Consider the following 25,938-nt stretch of genomic DNA (forward strand, 5'->3'; position numbering starts at 1 on the left):
GATTAATTGAGTTTTAAAGGCGCTCGTTCTCACGAACTTTTCCTATGAATTATTCTAATCTGGTGTCTTGGCTCCATTTTGCACTTCCCAATTCCCAGAAGAGAAATGTATATAGATTTCCTCAAACTCACCTTGCGATTCGAGGTATTCTGCGGTACTTAACATCCCAAGAGTCTAATTCATAGGAACGATGTTACCACGAGAATTAAACGAGCGAGTGTGTCTTGAAAATTATCATGATTACCGTTACCCTTTGTTGGCACGATGCGATGATATCATGCGTAAAAGCTCAAACATATTACGCAATTTAATTTTAATTCCATGCAAATAATCCGCTTGAATTTCACGAAGACGACAAACATGTATTACTCGTTCCCTTAATGCGGTAATTAATTCTTTTAATTTTATTGCTGTCTATAATACAATAAAACCGTTAATTCTAAGTGCTTTACAGAACGCGGAATGCAAAGTACTTTACAGAATGCAGAACGCAACGCACTTATTGTTAGTATAATACAAGTATAATAGTATTCCGCGTGAAAGAGCTCACGTAACGATGAGCAATGTTATATCATTCGGGAGACCAATAAAGCGTCAACGTCCGCGACCCAGTTACAAAATTTTTACTTGGAAAATCTGTGGCAATTTCAACCACAGCTGTCAAGCGTCGCTTTATGAAACCGGTGAAGTAAATCCCGGTGTCGCAAAGACGGGACTTATGACGGGTGAAACCGGCAGGGGTGCAATCTACTGATGGGTTTTCCGACGGAGCAGCCGAAACTCTTGCGGTATCTTTTCATAGTACTCTCCTCATTTCTTCACCTCTGTCCCATTGTTTCTGCTTCGTCTTTGGATTTCCTTTTGTCTTCGACGAGCCTTTTGCCATTGTTGCTTCACGTCATTCGTTCTTCTTTGACGTTCAGTTGAGCGCGTTTTAAAACCCAAGTAAGATATTACTGCCACTTAAGACGCAAGAACCTCGTTCTTCTCTCACCAAAAATTGCCGCAACTCGGTAAAATGGACGAAAACGTGAAAATGATGCTTCGGGATAGTTTTTCTTGTCCGAATGGAAAACTTTATCACCGATCACTTGCTAATGTGTTCGGCCGATCATATTATATTTCAACATAAATTTTAATTGAAGCCAAATAAATTAAAACCATAAATTTGATGCTAACATACATTCCGCGAATTACCTCCTGACAACATAAAATCCAAATAATTTGTAAAATACCTGTATATTATAAAGATCTGTAACATACTTTACATATAATAATTTACAATGTGCTTCGAGTGACTTTTTATTGAGAAATTTTTGCCGTGTACATTCGATTTATCAAAAAGTTCCATTTCTCCTCGCCCTAAACCACATCTTTCTGTTTCTGGACATCTATCTCCTCCATCCCGTAATTAATCATTGGCAAAGTCCAGGATATCTTGCGCGAATCCGCTCTAACGTCCGACAGAACTTTCCTTCGCGAGGATCACACGGAGGATTATAGGGACTTTGGAACTTTCGGTGCTTCACGTCACATTTATCTCGGGAATGTCGATACATCCTGGTCATTACAAATTTCCGAGCATCGATAATAATTCCCACATGTAAACCTACGCGAATCTAATCCTGCGACGTCCGTTGACTCGGGAAAATAAGCATAAGAATTATTGTATGATCAAACGTTATGCACAGTCGTTGAAGTTGTTTTTATAGCGCTTAGGAGGATACTTGATTTTAATTGATCGAACTGTCAATTAAAAATATAAAGTGGCATTATTGCAAATTACACGACCACTCCTGAGCGCTCTGAATATACATAGGTGCTATCTCTTAACAACAATGTCGCGTCAACTACACTTGGTTATGTTTAAAAATGCGCGCAAACGAAATTTACATAACATCACGCCGCTATAAATTCTGATAGGGCGGGGGGGAGGAGGGGCTTCGTTGTGGCCGCTCGCGAATTTCATTAACCGGATAAATGCGAGAGAAATGCGTGCGCTGCGTTACTACCTCGCCCTTGTTGAGAGCTGTGTTTGATTGAACATTATCATGACAAAGGGTGCGACGTGGGTGCCCATGTAACCGTTCTGCCTCGCTCTCTTGCCAATAAACGTGACGTCTTTTATATAGACATAAGAATATAACAGAATTTAGTGTAAGAAGAGAAGAAAATAAATTACATGCACACATACACACACACACACACACACATCCGCGTTTATACCATACCTTGAGTTTTGTAAAAGATGAAAAATATAGGATATAAAATATACGGTAAACAGAAATGTATATACAAATATAAATATAAAGGTAATGGAAGATAACGATACAAAATGGTAAAATGAACTAAGAATAAAATGTATAATGAATTTATATAAATATATACGAGGTCGCAAAAATTCGCAAATAATCCATAAATAAATAAAACAAAGTGGTCTACTTGCGAAATCGAATAGCGATAGTAAGAATGAATGCTGAGAGATGCCTGGCATCCCCCAAAGGCATCATCTTACTCGAGAACAAGTGAGCGTTTCGTGCACCGTTTCGCTCGGAATGAAATTCCATTAAGACTGGTTGCATGATTCCCGCGGCGGTTATAACACTTGTTACGCGGAGAGACTCGGATGGGAAATCAACTGAAACGAAGTTGTAGTGAAAAGTCTGAAAAGTTCTGCTCTTTGCGATTTATTGCGATTAAGCGGGACGCGACGCAAGTCGTAAACTTGTTGTGTGGCAAATTTCAAAATCTTCCCACGTGGCAATTAACGGGCAAATGTTGTACCATTTTGAAACAGAAAAGTACTCGGGAAACGTGAAGATACTTATTGTTGGTTAGAAAAGTTATAATGATTATTTAATCAAACGCCATATTTCTTTTGATGCGCTGGAGAAATCTACATTGACTGTTTCTCGGTATTCTTTATATTTATACGCAAAAGGCAGTAATACGCTGCATACATAAATTCAACGAAGGGAACTACTATAAAAAAAACATTGTCGCACAGTGCCAGCTACACGAAGCGCTCGAATCTACTTTAACTCTTTATGTCAGAAATTTATCATTGTTTTTCCTAGATATATCGACTAGAAGAATCTTGGCACTTGTTTTCCTAGTATCCGCATGAATAAGTACATACGCAAACATTACATATTATTTCGCATAAATATACGATGGTCGTGATTTGCAATAGCTGATTTAACAAATATTTTCCTAGCACATTTAAAGAAAACAAGTCAATCGATGACAAAATTAGAAACATATTATTCTATATAGCAAATAAAAAATACAATTCAATATTTTAATAACTGAAACCTTAGAGAATTATTATACGTTATGACGAAATTATAACGAAATTATAATAAAATAAAACTCATAGAACTGAAATTTAATATATTTTCTAAATATTTTTCAATGACAATTATATGATTGTCACAACGATCGGCACATAGTATAAAAAGAATGTATTAGACAACAGAGGTATCGAAAATTTGCAGAAAATTTTTTCTTATAGTGTATAAAAATTAATTTTTCATCTTATAATTGTTATCGTCAGTCTGTATATTTTCTATCGGCAAACTTCCACATCTCTGGAATAATAATCTGTCATGTGCGACGTGTGCGAAAGCAGCTCGTGCGATCAGCGCTTCTCGCCTACAAGTCTCTTGGATGGTTTCGAAAAAGTATCGATCGCGCACGCGTTCCGGTATTCCAGCGAGCGCTCAGGTCTAATAGCAAGGAACTAATTGGTCAGCCTTCCTCAAGCTCCGCGCCTTCCCCCGCTGACCGACAACCCCCGATGTTATTGGCGGTTTGCCATCTACCGCGGACGCACCTTGTCGCGGTTTATGTCCGTCGATCTCATCGAAATACGGTGCTCTCATTCGATCGTATCTCACTTAAACGTGCCATTAAACGAATTAAAGTGCAAGTGAAAAGTACAAAGAAGAAGTTGCTACCGACCTTAGGTATTATTGAAGGAAAAATTCCTCGACTTACACGATTTTGAAACGCTCACGTTACGCTCACGTTAAGCCTCGCGAGACTTCCGATAAATTTTGCGTTTTTTAAATAATTGGATATTTTTTAAGACATGCTAATTTATGGTATTCTTTTCACTACTTCCAATTTTTCCGAATTGATATTGTGTAGCTGACTTTAAATATCATTAAAGAAAAGATTCCTCGACTTACACGATCTCGAAATGTTAATATCGTAGTCTCATGAGACTTCTGATCAATTTTGCATTTTTAGATAATTGAAGATATTTTTAAGAAATATAATTTGACATAAATTGTTTATTAATCGATTGCTCATACGGCTCAGTTGCGCGCGTTTCCAGTTAACTTCGTCGACTGCGAGATCGCGAGATTCGTTCCGGAAGCACCACAGCGGACGCGTCGCATATTTCATTCTTTCCGATTTGCGAGCGACAATTTAATGACGACGGCAACTCATCGACTGGCAGAATGAGTCCACTGTACCCCACAGCGAAGTTTCATGTAACTTAATTACGTATACATGCATCAAGCTTAATGACTCATTGTCAAGTCCCTCACGCTCCAAGAGCCATCGTAATGCTCCGAACTTGGGGAATTAACTCGCGACATCACGGTTTGTTAGTTTTGTTCAAGGAATATCACGTGATTTCACATGTCCTTATCAGAGTGAATAGAGATAGGTCATCAACGAAAGTATAACAGGGCCCGATTATCTTTAGTTAGTTATCTTTTTATATACGTAATGATATCCCATAACAATAAAGTAATAAAGTTTATCCTTCTGTCACGCATGACACACAAGCAATAATTAATTCAGTCAATATATAAAATATAAATAAGAAGGCTAATTTTTCAAATAATTCCTAGCTAAATTTTTAATATCTTAACATAATTCTACAACGAGAATTTTAGTCTTTAAGGATCATAAAAATTATATGTCTATTTACTAAATTTATTTTAATAATTATATATTTTGTCCAACTAATATGTGATCACTGAAAAACTTTATTAATGCTAAAGGTTAATTGCAAATTGTTACCTCCCATAAATATTACATTTATATTTCTATTCCTATATACCATATCCTGCACAGAGTAATAACCCTTCAATTAGCATTCGATACTGAGTTCTTAATCGAATTATTCGGTTCTCCATGAATTTATATGACAATTCCAATTTCACCGGACCCAATCAGTTTGCGGTCGGACCGTCCGTTTCACGCGGACAAGAGTTGTCAATCGCTCGCAGAAGTTCCCAATTCTGGAGAGGAGCGGTAAGATAATCGAATTTTGCTGGTCACTTTGAAGGCTGTTACGCAGTAATGGAGTTGCCGGCGACTTAGGCGGATTCACCAAAGTCGCCTAACGTTGCGGATCCTCCACAAGTACAGCGCATCTCCGCGCTCCCACGCGTCCGCTACACGTTCCGAACTTTGCGAGCTAATCCCACGCTTGGAAATTCTGCCGGGGGCGAGTAGAATCTACATGGAATACATGCACGGAATTTGATTGTTCGCGGTCGTCCACACTTAATCATGCGAGCGAGCTCACAGACATGTCTTGTCGAATGTTGCGCAAAGTCGCGTAATTCGCGCGGTCATCGCACAGATTCTATCGGATCATACCCGACATTCCCTCGTCGTCATTAATATCACGTCGTAATCAGCGAGTTTTGGTTCATCCACAAACTAGTCACTTCTGTATTGATGCGGCGGATTCTCGCTATTTTTCTCTCGTTATACATTTCTAGCGAGTCTGTTAGGAATTTACGTACAAAATACATTCTTCGTACGACATTGTTCTCTAAATAAAACTACAAATGCAGCGTAGCGTAAAGAATGCGATAAATAATCGCTGAAAAAGTTGGTGAATATGTTAAATTTTCACATTAGTAGGATCGCATCGTTTAAACTATACGTACTTCTCCGTGGTCGAAAATATGGAGATGTTACGGTATAACTTTACGAAAGAAAAGTCCATAAATCGCATCCCAGTTCGAGCTGGGCTCACAAATCAGCAGATATCAATCGGTCAGATCACGATACGAGAGTGCGAATCAGAAATTGAAACGAACTCAGGAAATTTCGGGGAAGGAAAACTCGGAAGTCTGACTTGCATCACTCAGAGAAATCACTCGACAGTGATTGTACACATGATTTTATCTTGATCTCCACCCCCTCCCCCAGGCGTCAACAGCCTAATGAACTCTAAGACTTAATCTAGGTGCCCTAGAGATCCAAGGTAGCACGTTAAGCCCGCGCGTTGCGACGCAGTGTTGATGTTTAATTTTTTGGACCTGTTCAGGAGTGACCATTCTGCTGTCGCTGACAGTTTTCCTGAACCTCGTGGCAGAAAGCATGCCGACGACTTCGGACGCTGTCCCTTTAATAGGTACCTATGATTGTCAACCAACGGTAACTCGCATCTGGCAAGCGTGTTTTTACAGTGTCTGTACATACATTCGTATGTGTATATATATATATCCGTGAAACGCGTAGGGCGCGCCGCGGTATATTATCTAACGATGGCTGTATTTATTTAACCATTACGCATATTGGCAATATACGTTACCAGCGATGAAATATCATAAATTATTTACAAATGTCAGGTGGAATAAATGTACAGACTATTAAATTATTCTTCCATTCGCTGTCAAGAAGGTACTCGACTCGGAATAAGTGAATCGTTAATAATCTCAAAGTAACCCTATACAAGGATTCCACTTAAGTCTTTAATTAATTGCTCAATGGATGATATAACGGCGCGCCCTGTAAATGTACCTTCGCCTGTTTTTGCGCAATTCCTAGAAAACCTCGACGAGAAGTAACCAAACAGTAAGGCGGAAAACGAAGACGACGGATTACAAAGGTAGTCTAGAATGTGGCAAGTGGATCGGTCCTATCGTTCGGGTAATGAACGCTCGAAGGCAAGCTTCGCGAATCAGGCACACCGAAAAAGGGCAGCTCGATTACTTCTCGAAAGAGCTAGCGTGTTCGGGCGACCTATCGCGCCAACAGGCTGCTCAAGCTCGAGTCAGAAACGTGGTGGGAAAATTAAAAGATCGTCGTGGGAGTCAGGATTATACGTTTCCTGAAAGTCGATAGCTCCCTCCCTAGTCTCTGTCCTACCTCCCAGGCCTTGTTATCCCGTAATTCTGTCCCTAATTTCTTCCGCGTGGCCCAGGGTCACGCTTAATTTAGATAACTAGACACTACAGACGCGCGCTTCGCGCGCGCTATTTAGCTTTACCATTATGCTATTACTATTACATTATTAACTCCTTGATACACACAACTATCAAAATATACAATGACAGCTGCAAATGAAGTAAGCGCAGCAAGAGAACCAATCGGCATCGCGGAAAAGCGACAAAAATAAACTTCACATCTCCTTTTTAGAAGAGGATTGCATTATTTCTGCGAGAGATAAGGTTGTTTCTTAAAGCCATGCCGGAAGCCGAGTAGAAAGTTAGAGATCATCAATCTCCGCGTTGTTTCGCGGAATTATTTGTGCGACGAGTTTGTTCAAGTTCCGCGATTACGAACCGCAATCCTGTTTTTTATTTTGGACGGGACGGGACGCTGCTCCTCCAGGCGCGTATCACGCGAAGAAAACAGCTTCTTGTCACGGCGATTCCGGAGTATGCCGGAGTATCCCGCGCGTATAAGTTTGCACTAGTGCAGAGCGTCGAGAATGTCGCGAAGGATCACGTGGATCAGCGTTAAAAGCTTTCAAATCCCACCACCGGTTTATCGCATTTTAGTGGTACAGATCCGCCTTCTCGTCGGAGAGTGATACGAGGAACATCCGATCTCTGTTCAGACTTCTAACCCATTAAGCTCGTCCAATTGAATTTTCCGTTTAACCTCGTCCAGATGGTCCAAATTTTAATGGAAAGAAAATGTTTCTCTTTATCAAGAAATTCGAAAATTACGAGAAAAGGCGATTACGCTTTTACTATTTTGTCTTGAGATCTTTCTCATATTTTTCCTCCCGGAGTAAGAGAACGAAAGTGCGTCGCGAACAAATTGAGAAATATAAAACGTTGCAATTATTGTTTAAGTACTTTAAGTGAATCGTTCGATCTAAACGACGTTCAATATAGACAATGAACGATACTTCGCCGTGAGATTCTGGAACGCGTCTTCTCCCGTCGGAAAAGGAAAAGCTTCTTCAAGGCATAAAGCGGATTGACTGCGTATCGTAATATTTAGATTGTCGCAATTAAGATCCTAAATGGATCGTTCGGAAATGTCGTAAAATAAAATCAAGTGATATCGAACGCGAATATATTTACAAAACGCTGCCGGAAACGATCTGTTCGCTAAGCAATCACACGCCCAGCAAACGCGCTTATTCGCGAACGACAACACGGGACAGGGCTCCCTAGGACTTTTGTACTCCCTATGTACAATTTTATTTTTATACTTGCATCGATGGTGACCGTTATGTCGGGACAGCAAGCAGTAAAGATGTGAACGTCAGAAATAAAATCCGAACAAACGAGCTGAACTATATTTCCGCCGCGACGTCAGCGGAAGGGGCTAATAAAATAGATGACGAATTAGTTTTACGATCACAAGAGCGCTCTGTAGTACATCGTCGTAAAATTAATTTCTACAATTACGAGCGGAGTTAAATGGGACTTTAGAGCGAGTCTCGAGCGAGATATCATGTTAATACGTGTAAAACGCGTGATCAAGACACGAGGACACTCACATCTTTGATTCTTGCAGTACCGAGTTAGTTCGTTAAGTTCCTGCGACGTGTCCCGAAATGCAATATCCGTGTACAGTGAATTCGTTTTTCGATTTCTCCTTTCACAATGTTCTAGGCTTTGAAATCTTTTTTCGTAGAATCACATATATACGTACTGTTGTAATATGTTTTTTATCTAAATGTCCCACACACATATACACACACACACACACACACACAAATGTCTCCCAATATACACCTGTTTAGTATTCGCCCTCAATCAACAGCGTGCTAACCGCCCAAAAAAATCACAAAATAATCTTCAATTTGGTGTAATTTGTGGTATTATTTTTTGTTACTGTATTCTCTTAACAAGAAACATTGTATGATGTATAAAAGCTTGATATAAGTAGATAATTATAATGCAATACTACAAATTTAACTTAATGTTTGCTAAAATAAATCCAATCTTTCATAATACTTGCGTAAGCAGCGTGATAAAGTTATCGAACAGCAACGAAACGTATAATCTTGATAATCCTGTGAGCATAAAGATGATCGGCTCGCTTCGTTTAAAAGAAAAATATCAGAAATAATAATCAACTCACGAACGATGGAAGCCGTTGAGATTATGTTGAAATTATGTTGAATTAACTCTTGCAGGGATTTATTTCTACTGAACGGCAGCGCATATTTCTAATAATCCAAAGCACCCTCAACACGTAGGTTGAATTAAAGCGCTTTTGCATTTAATTGCGTTAGCCATTCGCTACATATAGCCGTAAATTATCGCGAACAGATGAGATCCGGATGAATATAAATTTAGAATTCGTATAATTCGAGAGATTTTCGAAATGTTTACTCAAGAAATTTTAAAATGTATTGCAAATGTGATACACTTTTCTCTTCTTAATTTTAACTTTAGCCTCGATTAAATTAACTTGATTTAATTCTAGTTGTTGTTTTCACCTCTTTTCATATCATATTTTGAGCTGTAACAAAAAGGGAAATTTTATTTAACCTAATTAGAGTTAACGCAACACATTGCAACATTGCCGTTCCATGCGACGACGCGCGATGCAAAAAAAATCCATCGATTTCCCAAAGCTGGTCCTTTCTATTGTTCAACGAGAAGAAGAAGAAGAAGAAGAGGAAACAACGAGTACCTCCACACACACATATGCATACACTCCATGCAATACACACGGGGAAACGTTCTCATTATGTATTTTCTTTCCTCTGGGAAAGAAAGTTTAATTAAAGTGGCTGAGATAAATGCGCCGTGAGATGCATCTTAAAACAAACCATCATGAGAGCGGCACTAAACGCAAATTCGTTTAGGTGCTATTTTGTTCCCGCAAAATGCCCTTTTCCATCCTTTTTAGGGCCATTCGATTGTCCCGCCGTTGTTCCATTTCCTTCAACATCGAAAGTGTCGTGGAGAATCACATCTTGCTGCCAAACATTTTTGTTTGGTACATGAAAAGAGCAACAGGGGGAAAGAGAGAGAAAGAGAAAAATGATCGTCAACGATTTTCCGCAAGCCGAAATCGTTAAGATTATTTCTACCTCTTTAATTAATGAGACCTAATAGTGGCACGAAGATATTAGCTTCTAATTAGCGTTCTGTGAACGCTTGGATCTCATGTAGCCAATTCTTTCGCTTTGCGTCAAAGATTTAGAAGAATCTGTAATAAAAAGACATTGCTATTATACTATAATTGTAAGATTTTCGATACGCATTGCGATCGAAAATAGTCGAGTTTTATTTAACGGATTTAACGATTCTATATATTTCGTATTCTTTATTTAATGAATTTACTAATTGTAAGTCTCTTTTATTGCAATCTTGCACATACAAAAAGCATGACTTCGACGATAATCTACAATTTTGACAAACTAGCAACATTCTGGCATGTTCAGCAAAAATATTTGTGCCGTCATCACAATTAGAAATTCCCGTCGCGCTTCGCAGGAACAGTCGCTTCCTTCTTTTCATAAGAAGTCAAGCTGCTTTCGCGAATCGCGACCGGAGAGGCTTGAACGAAATCACTGATTTAACACGAGACACCTGGCGCGCGGGCTGCTAATTACATGCTTACTCGCATAAAGTCGCTTCTGACAGCTCGATGCATTATATAGTCGAGATAACACGCGAAAGTGCAAGATTGCTAAAGACTATATCAACGTTAGTAATATAATGGCCATTTTGACTTTCCATCTTCAGTCGAATTTATCATTTATTAGACATAAATTTACCGAAAGGACAATAATGATCCTTGAAGTTTGTAATACTTAACAATATAGATAATTAAGATGTTCAGATTTAATAGGAAAATGCATTAACATATCTTGAATCTCTTCTTACAAAAGAAGTTATGGAAAATATACGAACTGAGGAGCATTTTTATAAACTCAAAATAAAATTAGTCTTAATCTAATTAAAAAGGCAGAAATTTAAAAAAAGATAGTGAGATTATTTGGAAAAAGAAACAAGATATTTATGCATATTATGAATTTAAAATAAGTATTTCTTTCGCTGAAGCAAATTTCTAATCTGAACATTTTTAATTCAAAGCATTTTATTTCTAAAACATATTTGAGAATGAAAATGACATAATATTTACTTAATATAATATCACATTTCTATTTAGACGAGTCTTTCATTTAACATGAATCGTAAAATATTCTTTTACGAAAATTTCATCAGAATATCCTCTGTAATGATAGATTTCCCAAGTGGTAATTAATCAAGACGATGTCTCGGACAATCTCAATCGTTCTCTACCAAATTGATGATTTCGTCATTTGAATCGCCCGTCCGTATGCCATATGAATGGCATTCTGTAACTATCTCTGTTCCGAAATGGACAGATGGATAACTCCGTGGCTCTCTTTATAGTGGCTGTCCCGCACGATTAATGCTCACCGAAAATATGATGTCCATCCGCACACAGACATTTGCAACGATATCTTCTCGTGTCGGGATTTTTTCGGCGAAATCGCGCAGTTGTTTCGCAAATGCGCTTTCGCGCACGTCTGTGTTCGACACCGCGGATAAAACGTGGCGTCAATTGAAACGGCGAAAATTCGCAGTACACCGGAAGTAAACTGAAACACAGCCGATATACGCTCGTTGTGAAGTGACATTTTCGCAAATCGGGGTCAGTCAAGCGCGACGAGAGTGAAATACGTGAACGAGGATACGAAGCAAGATAAAACGTTTATAAGTAATCACGAACGTTAATTATCACGAAAAACCTCGTGTAATCTTAATTATCGAAATCACATCGGGTAATTCAAAGCCAGCTATCGTGCTTCATTATTGATTGTCGATTGTCGTGAATATTATCGTATGAGCGAACAGAGCTCGCGAATTTCGTTAAGGTTGGGTCTACAATGAGTCGCAGTCGTAAGAGTCGTAAGAAATTAACCAATTACACTTCATTATTCTTCGACCGCAAGGAGAATAATAAACTGTAATTGGTCAATCTTTTACGACTCTTACGACTGCGACTCATTGTAGACCCGGCCTTAAGCGGTCGAAGACTGGCGGAATTGCGACATCCGTGTCATAAGTAAGCCACGAGATAATGTTTCAACGGCAACGATCCGAGAAATTGCATATTTTACATAAGTGACGTGAAATTATTGCACCTCCTTTGCATTTTTGCAATTCTTTAAATAATTCTTTGCTCTACGAATTTTATTCCTTCTCGTATTTTAATGTAAACGATAGATCAAAGAGCTGCTAACGTCAAAGGTATTTCTCGAATACAATGATTAATAATCGCGTTTACGCTTATAATTTTATTCGTATTGTGACATCTGATCACATTAATAATTATAACGTTATATCGGTTATATTGGTTCTGTTTATTTTCGCATCTTTTATTTGAAACCAAATCTTGATCTTAATGGCATATATCCAATTTGAAAATCATATGTGGTTATCGCAATCACATTTAACGCGATTAATATGTAATTTAACCGTTTTAAGGCTCTTGTTCATTCACTGCAACCATCTTGGATTGGTAACATCAGAAACGAGAAAATATATCATGAAATTCTTGCAACGTACATTAAAATAAAAATGTTTTTCAATTAAATAGCGTTTGTAATCGATATTAGATTTTTAAAATACACCAAAAACTCCTCTTTTGCTTGGATTATCAATAAATAACTCATATATGTCGAATTGAATTGTGCCTAATCAAGGACGAAAACAAGCTGTTTGACAACTGCCGAATTATAAATATTTGCTTTCACATATCAAGTTATAACAAAATGAGAGTTCTCGATATATTTTAACACTCTACGACAATATTATTTTAAATATAAAAACACTACGCTAAAACGCAAAATAATGCTGTATGTTGCAAAAATAATTTAGCTTTTTAATGTCATTTTTCCACGCCTTTAATGCTGTGTATACAGTACCGTGGACTTAGAATCGACTCAGCAGGAGCCTTAAAACTTTCTCTAGCGTCATCCAATCCTAATCATAATTGAACTGTTCCGTCTATAAATGAGCAATAAATAGCAATAAATGTTTTCATGTGAACTGAATAATTATTTTACTGATTATTTTAAATTTTACATTCCGGTGACCATTTTAGATTTAAATCGATCTTTTTTCTCGTTGCTCTAAGGAAAATTTCGAGGAAAATTCAGTAACTTCTTAGCGTCAACCGCCCCTAGCATTAACCACTGGTCAAATCGGTCCACGGGCGACAACTTCGTAATTTCAATCTCGTCCGTGCCCCGGGTGGTGCGCAACCCCCGGTTCACGGCTTATATCGACAGGATAATCCATGACGGTGACAACAAAATAGACGGAAAGCTGATGCGGTCGATGAACCCCGGGTCCGCTTTGTGCGGATCTCAAGACCGATTATCGCCGCGCACGATGCAAATTTATGCAACGGTGCAGCATGGGCTGCCACGCCAAACAGCCGAGTGGGAAGAAGCCCGTCAGCTACGTCGAAAGCAATTGTGCGAGGGCAGCTACTGTATTACTATACATATGGCTGCCGTATATCCCATCGTCTTCTGATGTGCCGATATCGCGTTCATATGGCGATGATAGCACGTACGCGTCATAAGTTATGTTTATCTCGAAAACCGAGTTTTAACGGTCGCGCTCTTCACGCCGTCGAATAAGGCGATGTATTTTTAAGATTGCTATATAGTTTTCAGCGCTATAGCACCTCGAAACTCGCTCAACGTGCAGCCGCATAATTGTTTCCCGTGCCTCAGGTTTTGAAGAGAATATGTGATGCGCGACAGACGAACGCGCGAAAGAGAATGCTCGTATTCAACAAACGTCCTTTTGTTCGTCGCGATGAACACATATAGTACATCCTGAAAAATGTTAAGCTTCAATTTTAGTGCTCTCGTCATCAAAATTCAGAAAAAATTTGCCGAAGAATTCGTTGAAATGAAATTAAAGTCTAGTATGTTATTAAAAAACGTGCGATTTTTACTTAAGTCTTACAAAAGTTATTTCACAAAAATAAAAAAATACATTTGAGCTGAATAATCGAGAAAAAAGTCAAAGAGAGTATATCTTAGTATTGATTGACGACTTTGCTGTTTATTAATTATCTTCGTCTCGCGTTATATACAATGTTATATCCTTTGAGTTTCCGCAGCTGGCAAATCATCATCCTTCACTCTAAATTCTGAAGTTCTCGCCGCTGGGACTTTTTCGAACGAAACTGTATGACTGGCTTTCGGAGGTGAGTTATATATTCCGTGGTGCCTCGGCATTAAAATACGCGAAACGTTTAATTAAAACTTTACGGCATCCGCGCGCGTATAACGATTGCCAGCTACGGTATAGTCGATATACCGATATTTCGCGCCATTAATTGTCCATTTAGCGGCCGTTGGGAAACTTTCTAATTAGAATATTATCGCCGAGCAATTTTAATGCGAAATAGGAAACTTTTGTCGTCATCGTTGCGCGTGCTTGCAGCAGCGCGATTTTACGACTCATGTATCTTCGTTAACCCAGCGTTACTCGTTTTGTGCGAATCGGTCGGGCGTTTCATTTATTCGGCGCGATTCTGAAGGAGGCGCGCGGCGTGCGATGCAAATTTCAATTTCCATCACGTATCTGGAACCAACGATATTGCATCTCGAGATTCGACGTATAGTATGGCGAAAACGGACGATATCAAAAGTTTCCAAAATATCGGATATGTCGCGTACGTATAAGTCTCACGTTGATCGATGGGCAATAAGTCGATCGAGAAATCTGACGGAATAAAACATTTTTTTCTAAATTATCCTGCACAAATAGTTACGAATATCTCAATCGGATTATCGTTGTTATTGATAAATAAAGCCATTCTCGTCTTAAAAATTGTACCAAAATTAAATAAATTCAATAAAACGGTATGAAAGTATGAAGTGTAAATAATTTGTTACCAAATTGAACTTTATTCATTGAGACACTTCTTTATTTGTATTTTTACATTAGGCTAATTGTAAGTTTGATCAACGAAGATGGAAAGTCAAATTGTGAATATTTATTAATAGATCTCGTTATATTTTTTTAATTAATATCTACTAATTATTAATGAAATTAATTTTGCAATATACGCAACTTTCTCCACATAAATATATTTTGTCTGAAATTACATTAGTCGAGTTCTCTCTTTGTGTGTTTAATAAACTTCATAGATATCGATTACCGAACAACGCAAAAATAAACCAGTATTAATGCGCATCCTAATTCTGAAAGCATAGGTCTTATGCCGGCCGGCCAGAGCGCATTATCTACCAGTGCATTATCGAGTGAACTCGGACTAATGTAAATTCAATGCGACCGTAAAGCGATATTCTCGACAAATCCCCTGCCAGTGCTGTTGAAAATATTAACAGAAATTTCATCGCAGTAGTAATAATGTGATGAGTTCCATCATGAATCCAATGAAACATAAAATCTGCGAACTTTTAAATCAAAAACAACATTTCGTCTTGTTGCCATGATTTAGCTTTAACGTTAAATGAAATTCTGTCGTAAATAAAACTATCTGAACAGAGATATGAATATTATGACTTGTTAAGTAATTAAAAATAATTTTATATATAACGAAAATGTCTATGAAAATGTCGTAGTTACGAATTGACTAAGCTACGAATTGAGTCTCAAATATACGAGTATATTTGATTTTTCAAGAGGCTTGTTGATCGATGAGTCAGTAAAAGAGCCAGTCGTTCTTCTCTTCTTAAACGGCTACTAAGCTTGTATCATTCGATCGTCTTTCGACATGTTGTCTTATTATTCGCTCTCAGATTCGCTTCGTTAGTTATTCCGTTTTGACAATCGTGCCTTCGTAGTCCCGCGCCTCGAAATATTCTGGGTAGAATAGAGGCGCGGCCTACCTACTCCTCTCTCTCCGTCGAAGTTATCGGGAGACGCAGAATAATCGATTCCCTCCTGCCTGTACGAATATAGATAAACGTGGAAAATCGCGCAGGCAGGCGAACTCCATTTTGCTTGTTCGGCTTACTCCGCGCTTTCCCAGACGACGTTTCTGCCGGGGGATCGACTTTGCAAATATGCGCGTTCATCCCTGCGCAAGAGCGCGATTAAATTAATGCCAAGCCAGAGGATATATATAGGAGTCTTGACGTGGGGCGTGAGATAGGGAGAGTGACGATCGCACGAAAGTCTCAGATTAGAGAGTATTACACAACAAGTCGTTCTTATTGATACTGCACAATTTGGGTTAGTTTGGAATTTAGTTACAAGATCTCCCCTCGGATCCTACTCGGCTGCTATACCGTCTCGTCTGGTAATTTAGATGTAGGATCGCAAATCGCTCGTTCACGTCCTGTCTTGTGATTCAGGGCGGTTCGGCTAATTGTCTCCCCTGCAATCCGATCTGCGGTCGGACTCGAAGCGTTTTCGTAGGCGTTAGTGGCCGCATGGTCACTGATAGCGGCTGCTCACTGACCACATCGCGTAATAGCGGTGCGTACGTGTAATGCTCAGGTGCAACGACTTTGTATTGACAGCACGCCGGATCGAACGGTCGGTCGGTCGGTCGGTCGGTCGATCGATCGGCGCGTGCATTTATTAATCCGTCGTGCTTTCACACGAGGCGAGGCTCAGCTCCCTCGAAAAGCTGTCTTCCATACGTCAGCAATTTCTTTAAGCGCACCTTCCAAGCGCCATCCTTTCTCGAATCCAAAACACCTCGGTAAGTATCGTAATCCACACTCTGCGGAATCCTTGTCACACGTCGAAAGCGACGAGTAAAGAAGATCGCTCGATCATCCGCGGTTTGATCGACGAGCTGAAAGAGACGAGAAACAAGAAACGATCTTTGAGGAAACGCTCGACAGGTTCCGAAAAATCGAGACATCGGTCATTTAATTGCGACCTATGTTTGAGACGAAACTTCGATAAAAAAAAAAAGAAACTTTGATCAGTCGTTTGATTGATCAACTTGGTTGTTGCTGACTACGCGTATTCATCGAAAAGGGATTCCATCTATAACGTTTATTTTAATCCAATTTATCCAATGAATAAAATGCGACTTCAGCCTGAGAACCAAAAGGTATTTCTAGATCCCCATCTTTTCCACTCGTGTAATCTCAATTCATCCCACATCTCTTCCAGCAAGAATTATTGCGTCATCCAATTATTGTCCCTTTGCATCGGCACTAACATTACTTTGCCCGTTACCCTAATATATTTCTTTCCGACTCCTCGCAGGGAGAAACTAGGAAACTAGGAGAAACTCGAGAGAGAGAAATTCGTTTCATTCTTCGTAGTGTGTGGCACGCGTCCTACCTTTTCCCTTCCAATCTCTCGCCGAAAATAAAACGACTTTTGACTTACTCGAGCGAGCGGGTCTCTCGACTCGCCAGCGAAAGACACGGACAATGCTATAGGCGCGCGTGTTTCTCACGTCCACGGGCGACTACAGAGCTTTGCGGGGCCTTATATATGTACACCACGTGTATATAATCAAATCTTTTATGTCTTTTCCGCCCCTTCTTTCCTCCATTCCAGCCTGGAAGCGTAAGGTAAGTCCGCTCGATCCAAGAAGATCCTCGGTCGCGCGTGGGGAAGAAAGACCGATTTTCCCCGGCCGCGCGCGCGGGGCCGATCTCGAGTCGTCGTGGCGCGAACGTTAAAGTATCTTGAAATCGGACGTATGTCAGAGCGAGTCGGAAGGAGCAAGAAAGAGGCACGGTGTTACGGTGTATCGAGTTAAAAATCAGGAGACGAATGCGAAATCAGGAGCCAGCTCGGGAACCACGCGTTCCTTTAACTATCATTGAAATTCTCTCATTGCATCAATATTTTAACAGATATTTCAATAAATATACATAAGAAAATATAAAAGATACATGTTTTTGACAGTTCGTCAATATCATGTTGTTGTTTAATTTTCCACAATGTAGAAAAATAAATTTAGTTAGATAAATAAGTTGACGCATTGTGTTGATAATTTTATAGGAATTTTTTATAAAATATTATATTAACATGTTATTGTTTAATTTTCCACAATGTAGAAAAATTAATTAGTTAGATAAATAAGCGTGTTGATAATCTTATAGGAGCCTTTTATTATAAAACCTGTTATTATTCTGTTTGAAAAATGATCAAAATTGTGATTTTGGTAATTAAACTGATAATGACTGAAGAGATATTCGAATAGCGGATATATTCGTCACTCCTTAGATGACCAAGCGGACTAATGATGCAACAATGGACAATCGGATATCCCGAATGATCATAGAAGCTATTGATGTGGCAATCAACATGATGTAGCTATCTATAGTCAATGAGTGCGCGTTCATGGCTGAAAATGGATGAACAGTGACATTTCCATGGAAACATCTCAGACAGAATTAATTAGATGCAAATAGGATTCTCCCCGGGGGCGATTAGTTGTGAATCGATGACCCATGTTTACAGAAAACATGCCGAATTATCTGCAGTATGCTTAACCGCGCAGCCAAAACAAAACCTATTTTCCATTTTAGGGTAGGAGCATCTAGCGGGATGCTTTAAAGTTTAGAACTTAAACTCATTAGTCATCGTGCACACAAACGAAATCCGGGCGTTTTAGAGAGGTAAATTATTTTCTGAAAATAATTTATCGTTATCGCAATGAACAGGTAATTAATACGAATGAGCCTAATTAACACAAACTTGAATGTGATACCCAAGCTATAACGCGGATTAGATTTGTTCGCATTATTCAATGAGTATACAAACTTTATCCGCGCTCATCCACACTTTCTGAATACGAAAGATTCTCCCGCGGCTTTGAGGGAGACGTCTTCCATTACTCGACTCGGCGGTGACGGCACGGATATAATTTGGTAAGCCGGTTGCGAGTTACGAGAACGGCTCTGGATTATTTTCTGCGGTCCTTACTTCGGTGCCGGCGCACCACATGCCATCCCACAAGCGTCGCGACGGTCTAATTTAATTAATAGAAAGGAGCTCGGGGATCAGGCTGCCGCGATTGCACGGTCGGGGGATCGGCAAAGTCTCCGCTCGGTTTCCGGCTCACGTTTGGGCACGACGCGAATTACTGTTTTTCATCTCGCTGGATTTCGGCGTGCCTTGTTCGTCTCCAGAATAATAGATCCCCCGGCTGGTCTCGTTCGTTTTAACCGAAAGCGTTAAAACGAGCGATTACGTAATGCGCCGTCGACCGACCGAACGATCGGTCCTAATTGGCGGCTGGGTACGTTAATCGCCGGAATAATGTAGAGTCTAGTACTTTAATCATTTACGAGCACTCCGGTGAAGCCTAACGGCGTTGGGAAACCAATCAGTAGAGGAGGTATGCGATTTTACAACGTCTCGCAGAAGCAGCGTATAACGCGGCCAAGGTTTAATGCCTTGATTAATGCGACGGTGTCGATAAGTCGATTTAGCTACGCTCGATAGATTTTCGGTAAGTAAGCGTGATAAGAGTTTAGCACAGGATCACGACACATTTAATAAAAAATACATTTCTCGTAATATTCTCATGTCGCTTTGGGAACAAATTTCCATACATTTTTTTAGAAAAATTCAACGTAACGCGGATAATACAGGAAATTAATTTATTTGCAAACTATGTCGACGTTCTGTCGATATTTCATTCGAAATTATTTTTATTAAACATTACAGGAAAGAGAAGACGTTCTGATTAAAAAAGGAAAGGTACAGCGTCGGACTTTTGTCCTGAAAAAGAGAGCTTGGAAGTTCGATGGGACGTCTGGTGATTAGTTTAGCACAGATTTATCGCCGCCGATTTCAATCGAGATTGGTATCGGAACAACGATGTGGTGTTTCCGCGCAAAAAGGAAATGGCGTCGCTCGTACGTCGATTTGGCAATTACCGCGCGCGATGTATATCACAGTGCATGATTTTTAATTGCCTACGCGTTATTTCGCTTCGTATCGATAATCGCCGCGCTATTTTAATCGTCATAAAGCGACGCTGAATAGATTCGCACGCGAAACCAATAGACACTTGATAGATTATAACATTCGTGGATTTCTGATTGCATTAATTATGACCGCTCTTACTCGTGTACAAAGTAATTAATCGACGAATTAGTATCAATAACATTCGTTGTTGCACATTCCTGCCGCCTACATATTACGGTGTGTTTTATCGAATTCCGCAATATCCTACCCCTCGAATTAAAAACTCCGTTCTCGCTAATTTTATCATGCATTATTAATCGCATCGATTAATCACACGGACAAAAGAATAAAATAATATTCGCTACACCCAACCTGAAAGTATTATATGTTAAACAATATTAAAATAATATTAAAATATTAAAATACCGATATATTGAAATGTCCGTAATCGCTTTTATCGCATTGTTAAATAAAACTGTTGTTAATATGTTATAAATACGATAAAAGGGAATATTTTTATACACTGTCCCTGTACGGCAATTTAATAAAATTATCTGATTGGTGTAAAAACTGTAAAATAGTTTTGTATCATTTTTCGTGTTGTCGTTAAAACTTTCATGAGCTACAGCTATACAGTCTCAATTAAATTTTAGTATTTTAGAGGACAAAAACAAATATATCTTCACGTTATTCTTCGCGATTAACTTGAAGAATTATTCGACGAGTTATCGATAGACATCGCTATCCGAGTTACTCCCTACATGTCACCAGGCGTCTTGAGTCTCGGACGTGGGAACTTTTTCGCAGCGTACGCGACCGGCTGCCTTTCCATCTTTGCTTTTACTTCTTTGCTCTCTCTTTCTCTCTTTTTCTTTTCTCTCGGTAGAAAAACTTCGGCAAAACTTAGGCGATAACCGTCACCTCGAGTCCTCCCTGCTTCTGTCGTATCGAGTCGCCCATATTCCAAGAGAGCCAGAAGAAAATCGGCCACCGACGAAATTTTACATCGGGCGATTCTTCGCTTTCTCTCTCTCAGCCTTCTCTTTCGTTTTCGATCTTCGTTCCCTCCAGATGTCAAAGTTTCGTACGTCTACCCACGCGGTGGTATTACCTCTCTCATAATAAATTCATAGTCCGCCAAGTTATAATAATGTCATCTCGTCCCGCGATACCAAAGGACATTACGACGAAAAGTTTCGTGACGGTTGAGACGGAAAAAAAAAGAGAGTTAAGTTTTAAGTAAATGCGATCTTATTAGAAGAAAGAAAGAAAGAGGAGGCAAAGGAGAAGAAAGAATAGTACCAAATTTATTCCTCTTTCCAAGAGCGTGGCGAGAGCAAGAACGGTAAGGGTGGAGAGAAAGCGCTGAAACAGCTTCGCGTTTTTCTTCCGTCTTTTCCGTTTTCATTTTTCTGTCACACTTGAATTTCGCATGATCGCTTTGATCTGAAAAATTATCTCTAAGTAAATTCATAATGCTTCGACTTATAATAATTTCGCATCGACATCGTCGTCGAACGATTTGCCCCTTGGCAAAAACTTTTCTCGGCGAAACGCGAAGAAATTAATGACGATGTCGTGACCAAAAAGAAAAGAAGCTAATGTAACACGTGACTCAATTTCACTTACCGCGGTATAGTGACGATAATCATTTTTTAAAGAAAGGTTGAATGTTGCCCGAAATTTTAACGTCCTAGAGAGTTTTCATCAACTTTTCATAATAAATTCAATTTTTCAGTAAATCGTCTCGTGAATATCTCTTCCACGTTATTTCGTCGAAGGTTCCATTTTCCTTTCGAGACAATTTTCAAATTCTCCCGAGATATAAATTTCATTCGCTATATCATACGATAAAACTGCCCCCAAGAAACGTTAAAGCTTTATTTAATGGAATATGTATGTCTGCAAAAACTGCTGTATCTATTGCAGAGTATATGATATAAATTCTCGCGTGTGAATAAGTTTCTGTGCACCGACACCGACACAATCGCCACTTGAGATATGTACAATATCCTCGGCCATGAAATCGCTCGAAAATATAACCAAAAATATTTCCCTTCCATTTTCACGCGCGTGTGTACGCTTTAACGCGCTTCTGGCGTGTTTATACGAATTTAGGAAAAATGCATTCCAACTCACCATCCTAGGAGAGGCACACCGGTCCATCATAGTACGTACTATCGAATGAATATTTCCCCGCGTTTTCCTTTTAACTTGACGTCAGTGCCAATGAATAACTTCCTCGTTTCCCCAAGTGGCCTCTGTTTTATGTAAACGTGCTGGCTCTCCTCTCGTTTTCGAATTATTATACGAATATATATCTCTGTCGCTTTACGATCTTATAATATTTCAATTTTCACACTTTTTACGCCGCGTCGTCAAGTCTCTGATTTTATCAACATTATATACTTTAAACTGCTACAGTTTGCCGTAGCTTTCAAGCATAAATTTTTCTTCTGTAGTGTTTGATCTACATTTTCCGAAATTGTATTTTCGTCGCTTTAACTTTGGCGAAATCCCCTGTTATAAGTTCAAACAATACAAAAAGTCAAAGCGAGTCGCGACCTATGCGCCGCCCTTCAAACTCGTAACGGATTTTCGCGCAGTCGGATTTCACAGCCGCGCGACAGTTGAAACTCAAAAGAACTAGTCGCGTTGCCGCAACTCGTTCGAGAAGGGGGTCGAACATCGGATGGCACATTCGCGCATTCTCATACAATGGAGAACAATTTTCCGAGGGTGAACGTTCCAGCCCGATGTTGGCCGGATGGCAAAACCGTCCGAGGCACGTGAGTTCGTGGATACAAGCGCGACGGAGTTCGCTAAATCGAAATTCCATCCTCCCACGGGTCATACTCGTGCGGATCGTCCTGGAAGCGGAAGTGCCCACCGTCCCGACCCCACGATTTGGTCGATAAATAAAAAATTGATTGAATGCTATCATTCTCGTACCGTGACTCATTCGTGTAACTTGCAATTTTGTCATGCCACGAAGTTTCAACTGAAAAGAGTGAAAAGTAAACAATGTTTGCGATTTTGGAAAAATTTTGGAAAGATTGTGAAAAGGTAAACCCAGAGATAAAAGGCGTTAATTTGAAACTATTTAACCACTCTTTTAAAAAATTAAAAGATTATTTAAATTTATTTTACCTCAAATTCTTATCAAAAGTCGGTTAGATAGAACATTTCAACGACAATGGGAGTTAAAATTTGGCAAAAAAAAACTACATTGTGGAGAATTAACTTTTTCACAACATCCTTTATGGCTTATTCATGTAAATATCGCTATTTTTAATAACGGCACATTCATTTTATTTAATATGTCGTTTGATTGTATTAATTCCATATATATATATATATATATATATATATATATATATATGTGCATAATCTCAATTAATTCATCTTCTTAATTCTATTATAGCTAAAATCATAATTTAAACTAGATACGGACTAATTATAGAGTTACTTGACGCAACTGAAAATACATCGTGCGTATTCTCGAGCTGGCACGAAAACAACCAATTAGCATTTAAACGCCAAACGCCACGTCATTGCAATTCGTTCTTTCGCGTGCGTATACGCGAATTTGCATATAAGCTTGTAAGTACATACCGTGGAATGTTTATCTTTAACGAGATACCCGTAACCGCTCGATCCCCGACCCGGATTCGAGGTCGAGCAAAGCGAGGCGGAACGAATTTCGGACGGAGCTGAAATCCTTCGGGACGACAGAGCGGGTCGGTTTGTTCCGAGATTATCGAGAAAACATCGCCAATAAAACGGCAAGGAAGTACTGTTCCCGTGAGAATTCCGTCGACAATTCGATTGAGACGAGGCGCAGTTACGAAACTTTCCCCGGGACTGCTACAGGTCGAAAATATCCTCCTTCTTCTTCTTCTTCTTTTTTTTCTTCCTTGCCCGCGCGCGATTTCCATTGCGCCCGAATCGCATTTGCCGAGATAAATCCTCATTCTCATCGTGATGGGAACTGTTAGCTCGACGTGATTCAGCTCCGGACGATTTCTCTTCGTCGACAATCGCCGACGCGATCGACAGGGAGAAAGGACGGGGCGGCCGTCGATCGACGATCGCGTCCTCCTTGAGGAGGCCGCGCTCGTCGACGCCGCGCCGCGCGCCGCGGCCGTCCGCGAACGGAACGCGGACGAAACGAGAAACGGATCATTGAGCACAGGTGGGCTACGACTGTTTCAGGAGTGACCATCTTGCTATCGCTGACGGTGTTCCTGAACCTCGTCGCCGAGACCCTGCCCCAGGTCTCCGACGCAATACCCTTGTTAGGTACAACTAAGTTTCTACACAGAGCGAATGTCAGAGTATTATACCGACGAGTATTATCGGTTTGCTGCGAATGGAATGAATTCTGACGAATAGAGAGGCCGTGAAAGTTCAGTTCGGATCTTCGGGGAGGCTTTGCGCGTGAATATTTAACAAGCGGGTATCTCTTATATGTGTATTTTTCCCGAAGGGTTCCCATCCGCTTAAAATTGAATCACGAGGTAAAGAAATACAGGGTACTTCAAAGTTACCGAATCCATCTCTTTTAAATTTCCAATACGCGCGAATCGATAATCTCTTATCTCGTGAAAAAAAAATTTAGTTATATCGTGTTGTGCGATATCAAATCTGCAATATTCTGGCGCGCCGTTTGTTCATATCAAGACGTTAGGACAGCAATTCTCTGAAACACTCGCCATTTTTCACTTATGTAGTGCTATGAGCGATTGAGAATTTCCGCCTGACAAGTACATAGATATTATCTACTCTATAATATTGCAAGAAGCACTTCAATCCCCCCGAAGATCTCATATGACGGTATCGCAAATGAGCGTGGCGTCCTGCAGCTGAAACCGAACGTGCTCTCCCGTATGAAAAGAAGAATTGGAAATCATAATAGAATATTCGAGAGGCGGTGGAAGAGAAGACTCGCTGCGTTGCCGGTTCTATTCCATAAAGTTATTTTATCGAGGAGCGTATCAAGGCAAACAAACATTCGACCACGCGGTCGTTTGTTTCTTAAATCGTGACGGCGGGGAAAAACGAGAAAAGGAGTAGAAACACGGTTTTTAAAAGTTCTCGAGAAATCGGACTATCCGGATTCGTATCAGTGGATATAAAGCTGAATTCCAGTTTCTAAGCACTGATAGATACGTAATCTCGAGGAGCAATCGTTTTATCGTTTATCGCTACTCGCGAGAATTTGGAAATAATTGCCGAGATTTGATGAAGAGAAACAAATAACGCGCTTTTTCACTCTAACGCTCTGTTTTTTCTCCAAGTTTGATAATTAATGCAAATGAGAGACAATTGAGAATTTACTACGCTAATTTGAAAAATCATTGATAAAACATCATAATGAGTATCAGAGATAAATATTTTTTTTAACTGTACACATCTATAATTATTATTATATAATTTTTAAAAATATTATATCCATTATCATTATATCATTGAAAGATGTTGTAAACGTGTCAAGTCATTCGATCTATTGTCTTTCGCCAATTGGCAATCGCCATTTCAGATATAACTTTTCACAAGTCATAAAAATTCCACGAGATCGGAAAAGTCCGGTCGTAACAGTAGACAGATATCGATCTACAAAGTTTGCTAGGAGTAAAAAAATTTGAGGGTCGACCGCCGAAAAGACGTCTTCGAAGTCAGGAAATAGACAAGAAATATAGAAAGAGCCAAATACTTTTCTAGTTGTTATTGCCAAAAACGAAAATCGATCTGACGAAAGAAAGGAAGAAAAAGACGATAGATATAGACTTATTGCCTTCTCGCTGGGACTTGGAGATTCCCTCGCGCTAACTCCGAT

At 39.5% G+C, this 25,938-nt stretch overlaps 1 protein-coding gene across 5 annotated transcripts in view; it reads left to right on the forward strand.

The window, feature by feature from the left end:
• The window catches only part of LOC112464271 (neuronal acetylcholine receptor subunit alpha-7), a 218,458-nt gene that overhangs the window by 145,154 nt on the left and 47,366 nt on the right, over positions 1 to 25,938 (forward strand). For 4 of the 5 annotated variants that reach the window (XM_025031153.1, XM_025031154.1, XM_025031155.1 and 1 more), the window contains exon 9: positions 6,305 to 6,391. The exons of the other annotated variant lie outside the window; for it this stretch is intronic. In XM_025031153.1, coding sequence (XP_024886921.1) covers positions 6,305 to 6,391 — 87 coding nt within the window. The remainder of the gene's footprint in view (positions 1 to 6,304; positions 6,392 to 25,938) is intronic. 5 annotated transcript variants of the gene reach the window in all.

The sequence above is a fragment of the Temnothorax curvispinosus genome, unplaced genomic scaffold (assembly GCF_003070985.1).
Source record: "Temnothorax curvispinosus isolate PA1 unplaced genomic scaffold, ASM307098v1 QBEX01014078.1, whole genome shotgun sequence".
Classification (NCBI taxonomy): Eukaryota; Metazoa; Arthropoda; class Insecta; order Hymenoptera; family Formicidae; genus Temnothorax; species Temnothorax curvispinosus.